Genomic DNA, 15,148 nt, shown 5'->3' on the forward strand with positions numbered 1-15,148 from the left:
AAAAAAAGTTCTGAACTAAAACGATGAATCGGCTTTTAGGGTAGAAATCCGCATTTTCGATAGGTTCATAACTTCATAGGGCAACTCACGGAGTTGCCACCAAACCGAACCAGCTCATTTAATTTAATTTCTATTTACCTTGATTAATTTTCTGGTTTTGTGTTAAAGCAAATTCGTTTTTATTATTGCCTTGAAATCGAAAATCGTACAAACGAGAGCTTAATTACTTATTCATGATTTTATGAAGATGTTGAAAATATGTTCATTTTCATGTGTGAATCAATGGAAATGTTAAAGTTGATTTGATCCGGTAAGCAAAGTTTAAATATTTTTAGAAAATATAATCAGCATATTTTGAAAAATTATTGGTGGGTTGCCAACTGCCGCTCCTCCTCTAACATATTAGCTCTGATCCAATACTTTTCGCGTAAAATACTGTAAAAATGTAAAACAGCAAAATTACTCACTGAAGTGAGAGTAAAAAGTGAGTAAATAACCAACCAGTACGGAAACAAAAAAGCATTTTCGTTTAAAAACGTCAAACAGCTTATCGCTTGACACTGTTCATAACTAGTTTTACCAGAACAAAAAAGTTCGGGTAAAATCTTGAAACTTCATTATCTATACAACTCTCCAAAAATAGCCATTCACAGAATTATGGAGTATGGGAAAAATTTTCCTTTAATTTCCTGCAAGTTTTCGTTTTCAAATTATATGAAGAATCCCTCGATTTTATATTATCTCAATTAAAAATTAATTAATTATGTCCTTCCGTCAGCAAATGTGTTTTTTTTTTTCNACTAGTTTTACCAGAACAAAAAAGTTCGGGTAAAATCTTGAAACTTCATTATCTATACAACTCTCCAAAAATAGCCATTCACAGAATTATGGAGTATGGGAAAAATTTTCCTTTAATTTCCTGCAAGTTTTCGTTTTCAAATTATATGAAGAATCCCTCGATTTTAAATTATCTCAATTAAAAATTAATTAATTATGTCCTTCCGTCAGCAAATGTGTTTTTTTTTTTCATTCTGTCTTTTCATATTCAGCAATTCAATGTCTATTACAAGGCTAATGGCGCTTAACTTTACCCAGCTGTTTTAAGAGAGTGCGANACAAGGCTAATGGCGCTTAACTTTACCCAGCTGTTTTAAGAGAGTGCGAAAAATACGTTCATACTGGTCGTGTTTTATTTGTCCAGAAATTTAAGCTATTAGCTTATTTTGTATGGAGGACTTACCCAACATAATTATATTGGCTTATGAAAAGCTATCTTGGCTTGTATGTATATTGAACAAGGGGCATTGCCATTCAGCATCAGAAATTTTCTCCTTCAACCAATCAGAAAGAGGCAAAAACTTACTTTGACACTATTTGCAGTCAAACAACATAGGAAATAAGCTAATTTCGTTTTATTTGACCAAGATTTAGCTATTTGCTTGTGATGGTTGAATAAAACATGCCTACTATTGTTTAATGCGAATGCTAAGCAAATATTGACATTATTGTTGCTTCGTTATACGCCTGAAAATATTTTATACATACATATGCACGTTCGTGTTGTTCTACTTTCTTGCTTGATCTTAACATTAATAAATATGGTGTACCTACTTTCACGGAATATTGTTATTATCACCGATAATTAGGAAGTATTAAATAGGCATGTAAGTACTTTAAAAAATTCACGAAATTTATAATTATTGAAAATGCACCCCAAAAAAAAAGTGGTGAATATTTCCTTTATTATTAAGAAAGCAGTCCATAAACAAAACAAGTTACGAAGAAAACTCGATTTTGGTTAATTTATATAGTCACGTAAGCTCCTTATGGTGGGAAATAAAAGGAATGCTAGTTGTTAAAACGTTAAGCTCTCAAAAGGTAGACGGCGACTGGACAATGTCTCTCCTTGAATCAGTATCTATAGATATTCCAAGGCGAAATCCGTAGAAACCGCACTTCACGAAATCGTATCGAGTATTGAAAAAGGATTGGCCATGAAGGAACACACGCTGGGAGTATACCTCGATATTGAGAGAGCCCTCAATAATGTCTACCCGGAATATGTTATTAATTCCCTTATAATTATTATCTTAGATTATAAACTTGACTGAAAGCGAAACATCGAAGACCGCTCCAGGAAAGCCATTTAGAAAAAAAATATGCGTAAACGGGCATAAAGTATTAATAATCCGCATACTAATCAAGGATCGAGAGCAATAGTTAAATACTTTTAGGTCTTTTTTATGCGGTACATGCGTTCCTTAGAAAGCCGCATAATAAAAATCCGCATAAAAAAGTTCATCATTTTCATACCAAAAAACAGGGAATGCGTTCCAGCATTTTCAAAAACCGCATAATTTCAGATACAAAAAAAAAAATACCACAATAAATACATGAAATATGTAAGAATACAAAGATAAATTAATCATCAGAAACATTGTCTCTTACAGACTGAAAAAAATAATAACAACTCTCAAAAAAGCAAATTCGCTACAGCGAAGAAATGGTTTGAAAAACCGCATAAATTAAAATCCGCATAAAAAACTCGCATAAAAAGAGACCTACGTGTATAAAGATTTTTATTTTTAGATCATTGCAAAATGGTTTTTTTTTTTTGGTTGGTAAAATTTAATCGATATTTTGTGCTTTTTCTTTTTTTCTATTAAAAATAATCGTTATTCTGGATTCTTATTTTTCGAAAAATTTTTAACCGTTATAATGGAGGCTGAATTTTTATGACATAAAAAATTTTATGATATAAAAAATTTTATCTAGTGGTCGAAAAAATTAAATTCTGAAAGGAAGGGTCATTATGTTTCGAAATAATAAAAATCATAAAATTAAGGTTAAATTGGACGGATAATGAAAATCTAGTTTAACGGTAAAATTTTTATTTGTATTATTAAGTTCAAAACCGTTACAGTCCCTGATATTCATAGAAAATTTAAGACTTTTCATTCATAAAATTTGTATGGGATTGCCATGCGTAGAAAATTTAATTTCATCAACTAAATACAACAGAATGAATACGAGGCGACACTGGTTAAACTTTAAGGTTACATAAAAATTTAAAAAAATTCTACCCAAAAATGACTAAATAATGCATTCATCCGCTAATATGGTGCATAGGGTTGCCAACTAAAAAAAATATCCAACGATTATTTTTTTAGCCCGCACTAGGCACATGCCTGTTTGCTGCAAGACAAATGAAATAACTCAATTTATATAAGACAATATTTATAAGCACTTTGTATAAGTACTTAGCGTAAGTGTAAAAAACCCATCTCTTATCGTTCAATGCGGACCATATGGCCAGCCAAATGGCTTACACATGACCACATCAGCAATGCACAAGTCCGCATATCCCACATATTTAGATACAAATTTATACTATACTATATGAAGTATCAGCAAGTGTGTGCTTCTGTTACGCATGTAAGAAAATTATTTCATTGAAAAATCATTTCGAGTAAATAAATAAGTATGTATTATGAATGAATATGAATTTCATGAACTCGTACCTTAGAAGCTCCGCACGCCAGCCAGGCTCACTGGAATGCGTTGGCCGAAACATCAGCATGGAGAGACGACTCAAATTGCGTTTGATCTCCGGCATTGTGAATGCGATTGGCGTTAAGAGGAAGCACATAAAAAAATATGTATTTGTATGTATATAGGTATATAGGTAGGTATAGATGTATAGGTAGACACAAGCGCGATTAAACTATATAAACAAACAAATGCATAAACGCATACAACCAAACAGTTTGCTTCTGTATTGCGGGTGGACGTTTTTGAATACTGATTATTATTATTATTTTTATTTTATTTTATTGTATAACTCTACGGTTCCATATGCTCCTTTGGCTGTTGTTGAATTTCTTTTATCTTGTTTTCCTTTTATCTATGCTTTTTGGTTATATAATATTTTGCTATGTACTAAACGTAAATTTCACTAATTTTTATATCACCAACTATGTTCTCAATTTTTTAATAATTAAAAAAAAATTGTTTGCTAATTTTTGTAATTTTTTTGGTTGCTGCTATTTTTTTATTTTTTTATTTATTTATTTTTTACAAAATTTGCTTTGGAAACGTTTTTATTTTTTTGCACCGTTGCTTTTTGCTCCAAATCACTACGTTGCGCTCAATTCATTATACCAAAATGTATTTACAATTTTTTTATTGTTGCAGTCTTATTGCATTCGCCCTTTCGCATGTTGTTGTTGTTGCTTGCAAATACTACTATATGTACCCGCAAATGGTTGTACACATGCTAAATTGCCGCTTATGAAGGCCAGCAATAAAGCAAACAATTGCTGCTGGTGCTGCTGTTGCTGCTGCTGCCGCTGCTGTTTACCTTACTGCCGCAATTTATGCGCCAGTAGTTTATTTTATTATTGTTGTTGTTGTTGTTAGCTATGTTAGCAACAATATTGTACTGATATTTGCAATTTTTATTATAAGTGCTGCTTTTGTTGACTTTGTTGTATCTGCTGTAACTTTTTCTGTTGATTTTAGTAANGCTAAATTGCCGCTTATGAAGGCCATCAATAAAGCAAACAATTGCTGCTGGTGCTGCTGTTGCTGCTGCTGCCGCTGCTGTTTACCTTACTGCCGCAATTTATGCGCCAGTAGTTTATTTTATTATTGTTGTTGTTGTTGTTAGCTATGTTAGCAACAATATTGTACTGATATTTGCAATTTTTATTATAAGTGCTGCTTTTGTTGACTTTGTTGTATCTGCTGTAACTTTTTCTGTTGATTTTAGTAACTAGCTTGCCTTTGTTGTTGTTGTTGTTGTTGTTGTTGATGTTCGTCTTATGCAACTGCACTGGCGCACGCTTCAATACACTGCACTTTATGCAAATTGTGCTGCTCCTGCTGCTGCTGCTGCTGCTGTAGTTGTTGTTTTGTTGATTGTTTTCACTATTGCTATTTCTGTAGCATGCTAATGATGTTGTTGTTTTTGTTGTATCACACATTTTCAGGCCAAACATTTTTTCATTGCTTCCACTTTGTGATTCTTTTTTTGCTTTTCTTGGTTACGAGTGAAATTTTTGCTTGGAATTTTGCACTATACGTAAGATTTGTTATGAACAATTTGAAAACAGTTACAAATGAATTCAAAGAAAAAAATATATATGCAGCCTTATGATGAGTTTCATTTTCCCTGAACTGGTTCACTTTGCACTTTTGGTTTCCATGTATTTCCATGAATTTTTTTCGGTCGAAACTCAGGAAAAGGCAGATTTTTTTTTTTAATAAACTCTATATCTTCGAACGCAATTNGCTATTTCTGTAGCATGCTAATGATGTTGTTGTTTTTGTTGTATCACACATTTTCAGGCCAAACATTTTTTCATTGCTTCCACTTTGTGTTTCATATATTTTCTTTCTTTTTCTTGATTTTCTTGGTTACGAGTGAAATTTTTGCTTTGAATTTTACACTATACGTAAGATTTGTACTGGAAAAATTATGAAAAATTTGTTACAGTTACAAATAAGTTCAAAGAAAAAAATATATGTATATGCAGCCTTATGATGAGTTTCATTTTCCCTGAACTGGTTCACTTTGCACTTTTGGTTTCCATGTATTTCCATGAATTTTTTTCGGGCGAAACTCAGGATAAGGCTGATTTCATTTTTTTTTTATAAACTCTTTCTATCTTAAAACGCAATCTAGAATGATGCAGATCTTTGATAGCAATTATTTGTGAAAACATGCAATATTTTGATATGCCCATCCTGAGCCGCAGACTATTTGGCCTACATGAGAGGTCTTCCGTTTTAGATTTGTCATTTTGCCGGCAGACATATCGTAAATTTGCTATCTCCGACTACATTATAATTTGACTAATGTATCTGATAAAATATATGCTTTTTGTACTCTTTGATATGTTATATTTTTTTCCAAAACCCCCAAGCCCCCTCAATCCCCTGCCCTTAAATGCAATATTTCGCTCTCTTCAAAGCTCTTAGCTAGGAAAAAAGTTACATTAATTTGAAAGGTATGTTCTTCAGCTTTTTTCTAATAAATATAGTTCCCTCAAAATGAAGCTACCCGAATCATGGTCAAACGGCCATGGAGTAATGGCATTGATTGATTTTTGCTTCTCATATAAATAAATAATTTTCGCAATAGTCTGTGTGATGGCGCCCATTTTTGGTTCCACGGATATATCCAAAAGAAAGATATCTGCTTTTGGAGTAAAGAGAATCCACGAGAGATCACGAGGCATCGATATATTCCCACAAAACTCACTGTTTAGTGTGGCCCACAAAGATTATCCGATTTAACGCCTCTATACTATTTTCTTTGGGGTTACGCGAAGTCATTGGTTTGTGCGAATGAACTGGAACAAACTTTAATGCCTTGAAATATTGTTTCTAATAAAATCTTTTTTCCGCGAAAATTATGTAATCTCTTTATTTTATTTCAGTGTAAAGTTCTATACCTCTAAAAAAAAATACGCAAAGTCCTTTTACTGCAACAATGGTAAGATAGATTTTGGAAAAAATCATCATATGCAAATTTCAAATATCGAACAAAAAACTAAACAAATTTTGGTGAAGAAATTTACTCAGTTCTTTATTTAATATTAAATTTTAGTCCTCCAAACCTTTAAATATTTGAAAAATTATGAATTGAGTTTAATACATACAGTGCCGGACAAAAGTTTTAGTACAGTGAATGTTTCGCCATATAAGCAAATTTTTTTTTTCTAATTTCATTCCGATAATTTTTTATAAAAATATAGTTCATTCTACACCAAAGAACATAAAAATTAAATCTAAACATTTTGCAAAATTCAATAAATTTGCGTACTAATTTGCAACTTTCCATTCAGATTTTTTAGAAACATTCTAAGTATGCAGTTCAATTATGGTATGTATAACAAATAGCAAATTTGAAGTTGCTAGAAAATCACGTTGATTTTGGCAATGGTTAAAAGGAAGGTGTTGCTCATGTTCTCCATACAAAAAGTAATTGTCGCACATACATACTTTGTAGGAAATTATTATACTAAAATTGAATCTGCTTTACAACTGCATACTTAGAATTTTTGTAAACAAATCTTAATAAGAAGTTCCAAATTAGTATGCAAATTTATTGAATTTTCCCGAGTTTTGCACAGAGTTTAGATATTTTATCTTTATGTTTTTTTTTTGTAGAATGAACTATATTTTTATAAAAAATTATCGAAAATAAATTAGAATAAAAAACCCTTGGTTTATATTGCGAAAAGTTCACTGTCCCAATACTTTAATATTTCGGATTGAGATTTTGTGTCATTTTTTAATTAAACTATATATGTACACGAAGGTGCCACTCAAAAAAATGTTGCGGATTTATAAAATTTATTATATTTTTGGGCCTATGCGAAAATACATATCTCGGAAATATATTAAGATTTACATGAGGTAGACCGTTTTTTAAATAAAGTTTTAAAAATTGATGTACAAACCTTTTAAGTTAAGACTATTCTATCAGCTGAAGTGATTTTTTGGAAAAATATTTTTAACTAGTAGATTGTATTATTATTATAGAAACAGGATAAAATGGAGAGTGATGCACCCTAATGTACAAATATTAGAATTTGTATTTATTTCATCATTTTCAAAATGGAAAATATTTTATTAGATACAAATGTTTCGTATTCAATTCTTTTTGTCATGTTTTGTTTTGCATTGCAATTTGTTATTCCTACGCTGTTTTTCGATAATCTTTTTTATTAATTTTTTTTATTAATTTTTTTTTCGATTCAACTTAGTTAGGATTTGTTCTCCTATTTGAACATAAATTTTCACTTTATGCACTTTTTTACGAGTAGGTACATAGAACGAACATATTATGTATATTTATTTCACCACAACACAGGTTAGAATTATTCGATTTTGTTGTCACTTAACTGAGCAAGAGTCTCCACAGTTGCAGGCACTTAGCAACAGAAACTAAAATATACATATTGTATGTGGTTAGGTACATACGAACTAAAATACATGTGTGCGTATGTACGTAAATGCATATGTATGTATCTACATAAACAAATTGCATGCCAATCTCAGCTGTTGCCACACACATTTGGTAATTTACTCATTTCCAATTTGTCACCAGAATCAAATGAGTACAAATGCGAAATGTTGCTGGTATTACTCAAATGTTGCTGACACAAATTAACATACAAACTATGCGAGTAGATTCTAAGCACATGCAAATTCACATGCATATGTATGCATGTATATAAATAAATAAGCACATATGGCTTTTGGAATATATTTTGAATACGAATGTTCGCCAGTTTTTTTTTTTTTTTTGAATTTTCGCAAACCACACGGCCACTTTCTGCGTAATTTCTCGCATATAATTTCCAAACTCTTCACTGTCACTAACCGATTGCGTATGAGCGGGGAAATGCAACAAAACAAAACGAACAAAATAAAAAAAGGAAAATTCGAGTACATAGGTACAAACAAATTGAAATTGAGTATTGACCACAATGCTACAAAACGAATGCTGCTGTTAAATTTTTATTTTTGTTGTGATCTCTGGCATTTTTGCTCTTTGTTTTTTTTTCTTTGCGAGCGCTAGAAATGCAAAAGCGCGTACTACAAAAAATGTTTTGCTTTTGTTTGCTGATTTTTCCTTTACGATTTAATTTTCATGATTTTGCGATTTTCTTGATTTTATGATTTTCCGATATTTGCGGTGGACTTTGTATATTGCCATTTACATCGTCGCGCATAATTCGCAAATTTTTCGCAAATTTTTGTTTCGTACGTTAAATATTTTACTCAAAATACACACATTTTCTAAAAGAAAATATTATGCTTTTTATAAAATTTTATGCTTTTTATAAAATTTTTGTTGCCGCAAAAATATTTTTTTCTCCACTGATTTTTTGTATTTTATTTATTTTTCAGCAAGTAACCAACTATTCATGCACTAAACGCACCTCTAACTGAGCACTCCAAATCAAAATAACCGTCGAATCCAACAAAAACCGTTACAAAATATCCATCGACACTCGAACTTTTAGACAAACAACGAAACCCCTTTTTCCCAATGGCTGTCTTCGCCTCTACGACGTACTTTGTATCTCCGGCTACTCAGCGCTACTGCGGGGCCGCTAAACGGATACGCGACGATTTATATTGAAAACTTTGTACCGCTGATGTTGACTGATATTTTCAGAGCTGTTGCTGCTCTGGTTGGTGAGCGTTGTCGGGTTGTATGGCGGCAGCTGTTGCCGCTGCTGCCTTCGACATCGCTGCTACTGTTGCGGTTGTGCCGCTGAGAGAGCGGCGAAATAAATATGCAACTCATACGCCGCAACGAATGTTATTTGTTTGTAGATTTTCTTTTTTATTTTTATATACTTTATTTAATATGCTATGGAACAAATGACTTCGCCTCATTATTTATATGCGCTTATTTACATTAGCTGCGCTGTATTCTCGTACGAGTTGAGTTGAGTATGCAAAATATAAGCTTTGTTGTTGCTGCTGTTATAAATACATACATACATATGTATAATATATGCTGTCAAATCGCAAATAAAAGCACCTTATGAAGGGGTGCGGGCACTCAGGTAATCGAGGTGGTAGCACCCAAAAAAAAAATCGAAAATTCAAACCGGCAAAACTAAGTACCTATATACTGCCAAATATTCATTCGCATTTCCAACAACCCTTCAAACAGGCAACCTAAAAACCAAATTAGCGAAATAATCAACCAAGCAAATGCATGTTTCGTATACGTACTTTTGTATGTAGTTGTATATACACTGGCCGACAAATGAAGGTGTACAACTTGTTCTAATATAATATTCACAATTATTTTGATGAATCAATTTTTGGCATTAATTATTTATGAAAATATAGTTCATTCTATAATATAAAATATAAAGATTAAAGTTTCACACTTTATATTAACTTCAAAAAAATTCTAAAAATTTTCAACAAAATTTTCAACTTTTTGTTTAGAATTTCTATAAAATTTTCGAGTATGCTGTTTTAGTCCAGTCATTTTTAATATGATGAAGTGCAAATTTCTAACGGCTAAAAAATCAGGTTAATTTTTGCGAATTTTTTTATGGCGGCATTTTCGTATGAAATAAAATTCAGGAGACCGTTAGAAACAATATTTCAAAAAATTAACGCCAGTTTTTGTAAACTACACTTGTTATATAAAAAAACGCAAAAGCAGTCTCGAAAAAAATATTTCAAAAACCAACACGATATTTTAGCCGGTTGAAACTTGCACTTCATTGGATTAAAATGGAATGGGCTACAAAACTGCGTACTCGATAATTATCTAGAAATGCTGATTAAAAAGTTGAAAATTTTTTAGAAATTTTTTTGAATTTTTTTGTGAACTTTATATAAAATGTGAAGCTTTTACAAATTATTATTTTTTTTTACTTTTATTTAATTACTCCTAAATAAGCGTTGTTTCTGACTTTTATTTTATAAATCCAAAATAACAATTATTTTTGATTTTTATCTAAATAATCTGCAATTAACAGTTATTTTTGATTTTTAAATTATGTATATGTCTTAGATAACAGTTATCGATGACTTTTATTTATATATATTGTATATTGTATAATTCGTAGTAAACTTTTATTTCCCAACACCTTCTTAAATGCGAAAAATGCTTGTGACTTTTATAAGAATGATTTAAAAAATAAATGTCGGTGACTGATTTATATTGATGACTTTTAAAAGTAAAAGTCACTGACTAATTTTTGTTGATGACTTTTATAAATAAAAGTATTCAATAACTTTTATCTAAGACATATAATACAAAAATTAAAAATAATTGTTATTTTGGATTTCTAATATAAAAATCAAAAATAATTGTTATTTTTTTGTAATTTTACATAAATAAAAATTTATTTTCAAAAATGTGTATCGGTGAAAAAGTAAATCGATTGGTATGTATCCCTCAGTTGTAAAACATTTTCTGCATAGTGAATTTTTCCGGTCGCTGATATTTTCATCAATAATTAATTGAAAAAAATTTGCATGAAAATAATTTACATTGTTTTAGAAGAAGGTCTACACTTTCATTTGGCGTCTAGTGTACCTACATACATACTATCTAGCTATGAAGAATACATCAAACGTCACACAAGCGCGGCAGATGTGCTATATACATATTACTTTCGCAATATGCTGTTGTTGTTGACAATATCACAATTACAGAGCGTGTTGCTGGACGGAAGCATTGCTGTCAGTTAAGTGCCAGCTGATATGCTCAAAGTTGAAATTGGCGGTCAAATGTGGGCCCTGCAAGCGCACGCGCATAAAATAAAAAAATAAAAAAATGAAATAATCTACAGTCTTGCCGTGATATATGAATGCATGCTCAATCGGCAATGAAATTACTTGTAAACAGCTACTCTGATGTAAACGAGTAGCAACCAGAGCTAAGGACTCGCTCACGGTGCGCAGGAAGCTACGTTGCGGAAAGGACCGCTCGAGTGGCAGTACCTTTGCATTCTCTTGGACTGCTGTCAGAGCCTCGCTTCAGCTCAGCGAACACTGATCTAAAATCAGGGCATGTGCAACTGCACGATAATTCTGGCTAAATGTTTACCGTAGTACATCAAGGAACCCTCCTGGACTCAACTACACTGTAGGTACTAGGAATGTTCATCCCGGGATCGCGGAATTTTTAGGTCCCGAAAATCCCGGCATTCTTGGCAAATAATGCAGTGAAGTTTCTCTCAATAATATGTTAAGGACATATATAAAATCGATAACATCCTCGAATTTCGTCCTTCTAATTTTATCAGCTTAAAAAGTTACCTATTCATCCTTGTGTATCCAAAAAAATTTTAATTTTTTTTTAATTCTAAAGAAATGTCCTCTTTTTGTTCCACATTGCCTTGAATTTTTATCATAATTTTTGGAATTGTTCATATCTTTGAAATTGCAAACTATTTTAAAATAAATTCTGACGTCAGAGAGAAAAAATAAAAACGCCACTTTAAATAAAAAAGTAGATTTCAAACCCATTTATTTATGATTTAATTTATGATTTAAATTATTATTTAGGAGAATGCGAGTGTGCAAATGGCAAATAGCTCTCCTTATCTTTTTCGTTTTTTTCATGATAGCTACTTATCAAAGCGTCACCACGATTTAGTTGGGTTGACAGATTTTGGCGGCAGACCATGTGGCTTATCTATCGCAAATAAATGAAGCCATTTTTAACTTCTTTTAGTATTTATTTAAATTGTTAAAACTTTTTGTTTGATAGTTAATTTGGATTGTATGTACAATGTGATTTTTGGTTATCTTAAGTTTTCATTTAAGCCATTGCGCGTGATGGCTACATTTGTATACTATATATGTCCATATGTATGTAGATATGTATATAGTTACTATAAAGCAATTCTTAGGTACAGGAGACTCATGAAATAAGGATTTCTATGAGATTTAGTGAAGTTGTTTTTTTACCTTGCATTCGACTTAGTTTCTGGTCTCCTTTCTTTTCCATCCCTTTCCAATTTTCTTTTTTCTTCTTTTTTACTTTCCTTGTATTTTTTTACAATACTTATTTATAAGTAATCGGTTTAAATTAGCAGGAAAATCATTTAAGCTGGCATCAATTAACCGCCGAATCCTATAAGCGGGAAATTTCAATGATGTTTTATTTACTCATCAAACTTCAAGGAACGATCGCAGTGTGCTGCACTGGAACTTTCCCAAAACACCTGCAGCTACTATGGATGCACTGCTAAGCCTACCGTCAGTTAGTATTGTTATCCACGGGAGGACCTTATGGTCATATGTAGGCTTAAAAGATAGTGCTGGTATGATACAGTGTGGAGTGGAGCTGACATTGCTGGATTTCGAGATTTAAACTTGAATGTATTTTCAATTCCACAGGACAATACGCCACCGTTGGCTTGGCTGAATAGATACATATGTTGAGTTCCCTTATGCTGAATGCTGGCTTTATTCCAATACTAAGCCCCGGCTAAAACATTGTAGAGTCTTGGCTTGACTCCAAAAGTGACGCATGATCAGGATCTGGAGTCTGTAGTGAAAGTAACAGGGACAGTCTTTACTTCTCTATTTGGGAACATGCCTCAGTACTTTAAGCCGAAGTATTTGCAATCCTCAAGGTCATAGGCTACGTTGTGGCAATTAGATAGAGAAGCAGTAGTTTAGGTTAGGTTGGGTTATGCTGGCTTAACATAAGAGGTCTCACATAGGCGAATATAACGTCCATAGCGTTGCCAGTTTTGTTTACGACCTGTGAATCAATGCTTTCACGCAATGTTAAAGAGCACTGCCGTTCCTTTAGCGAATTTCAATAGACACTTTGCTTCTTTGTCGATTGCTGCTTGTAGGCTTTGCAGCTATACCCTGCCGAGTAACGCAAGTCTTTGCCTGCTGAAGGCTGGACACTGGCAAATTTTATGCTCCACGGTTTCCTCGTGATAGTTACGTTCCCTATTACACATAATTTTTGCAAGTTTGCAAACGCGAGTTCTTTTCCAAAGCCTATCCGCTTGGCGGTACATGTTCAGATCTTTTGATTTCGCCAGGATGAATTGGTATGTTCGTCATTAGTGAGGCGTCTAAGAGGCCAGTCAGCTCTCTTTACCTATCACGCCCTTGTGTCCTGGCACCGAATATTGGTAGACGGTTTTAGCCAAGGCAAGCCTTCTTATAAAGTAGATCCTTAATGCCCGCCTGACTATCTATGTAAATATTTGTTTGCTCGCTTGTCGGTTTAATTTCATGTATTATCTCTGCCGCTTGCTTTATTGGAAAAACCTCAGCTATACCACTACCGCCAGAAACTGGGTTAATATTTTGCTGAGCAATGACAGGGGGCTGCCGGTGGACAATACTAATGTTGCCTTCAATCTCTTCTTCATAGGTATTTGCTTTTATTGACGAGATAGGAATGATGACTGGTCACTTCTCTTAGTATAAACAGCCGACTGTGTGTGAATAAGAACCCCACTTGCCTTCTTGCCTTGAAGAGGATGAGACGGCGGAACGATCTTTTGCTTCTGCCTCGCCGTTGCAAGGATTAGGTATGAGGCTTTTGGCAGTGATGCTACTATTTATTCGTAAATCGGGTATATTCAAAACAAATTAAAAGGGAACACGTAAACCGTACAAACGACGGCATGTAGTCTGAGTGCTGTTTTCCGCAAGCGTTGTTTTATGTTCCGGCAAAAAAATATAAATATCTAGTCATCCCGAAACTTCATCCTATGTGTTAAATTTGCTGACTCACTAACCAAGCGCGGCAGCTGATGATTATAATCATCTATCAGTTGTTCTTCGATGTTGTTCTAGCCTAGTGGCAATATGTCCACTCACTGCTACAAAACTGACGGCTGTGTGTGTAAAAAAATTTTACCATTTTTAGTATAATTCAAATAAATTTCTTCTTAAATGGACATGAATTATTTTTTTTATTTTTTATTTTTTTACTCAGTGGATATTTTTTTTCTTTCATTTACACTGTCTGGTTGGCTGCTAGCTCAAAATAAGTTGAACAAATGTTGTATTTGACAGAATTTCACAAATTCACAATTTAGTGTAATTTTTTTTTTTTGTGCTTTTTACAAGCAAAATGCCAAAAGCTAGACAAAGAAAAACGTAAAAGAAAAAGTTAAATGTTGCCAAAGCGTATAATATTGGGTCACATGTCGTGTCGCACACTATTATCGCTTGCTACAAAATTAGCATACGTTTATATGTACATTAGGGCGGGTCGGTCACCATATGAAAATCTAAGTAATAACCTTTGGTTCCCCGCTCCCCCTTTAGTTTAATAGGGCAGTAAGAAATATGGGCGCCATAAAAATTTTTACCCTTNAGTAACACAGATGTACACGCCTTTTCATGTAGAATTAATCACTTAACACCAATAATTTTCAAATTTATTTCAAATAAAAGCTTTCGAGTACGAATGAAGATTAAGACATTAATTTATACTAACTAACGAATACATAGCAAACATACATATGTACATAATATGTTAATAAATATTAGTCAGTTTGCAATATTTTGCTCTAAATGCAATATACGAAAATGCAGAAGCAAAAATATATTCAAAATTGTCATCATGTAAGCAGAAGCCAGGTGACCCAATGAAGAATGGTGT

General features: G+C 32.6%; 1 protein-coding gene across 1 annotated transcript; it reads right to left on the bottom strand.

Annotated features, from left to right (window-relative positions):
- Positions 1 to 4,196: 4,196 nt before the first annotated feature.
- Positions 4,197 to 9,161, bottom strand: LOC108378327 (homeobox protein 5-like). Its single transcript, XM_017634623.1, has 3 exons — positions 8,958 to 9,161; positions 4,565 to 5,077; positions 4,197 to 4,360 (listed from the first exon to the last, which is right to left on the bottom strand). The coding sequence occupies exons 2-3, from the start codon at positions 4,998 to 5,000 to the stop codon at positions 4,197 to 4,199; spliced, it is 600 nt and encodes a 199-aa protein (XP_017490112.1). The 5' UTR covers positions 5,001 to 5,077; positions 8,958 to 9,161.
- Positions 9,162 to 15,148: the final 5,987 nt, after the last annotated feature.

The sequence above is a fragment of the Rhagoletis zephyria genome, unplaced genomic scaffold (genome assembly GCF_001687245.7).
Source record: "Rhagoletis zephyria isolate East Lansing unplaced genomic scaffold, Rhagoletis_zephyria_1.1 Rzeph_scaffold_13855, whole genome shotgun sequence".
NCBI classification, from domain to species: Eukaryota; Metazoa; Arthropoda; class Insecta; order Diptera; family Tephritidae; genus Rhagoletis; species Rhagoletis zephyria.

Bases quoted from the DNA above. Each gene is read 5' to 3' on its own strand.
- LOC108378327 (XM_017634623.1), bottom strand. From the start codon at position 5,000: ATGTTTGGCCTGAAAATGTGTGATACAACAAAAACAACAACATCATTA. The intron at 4,361-4,564 runs GTTTGCTTTATT...TGCGGCAGTAAG, and splicing joins CAGCAGCACCAGCAGCAATT to GTAAACAGCAGCGGCAGCAG.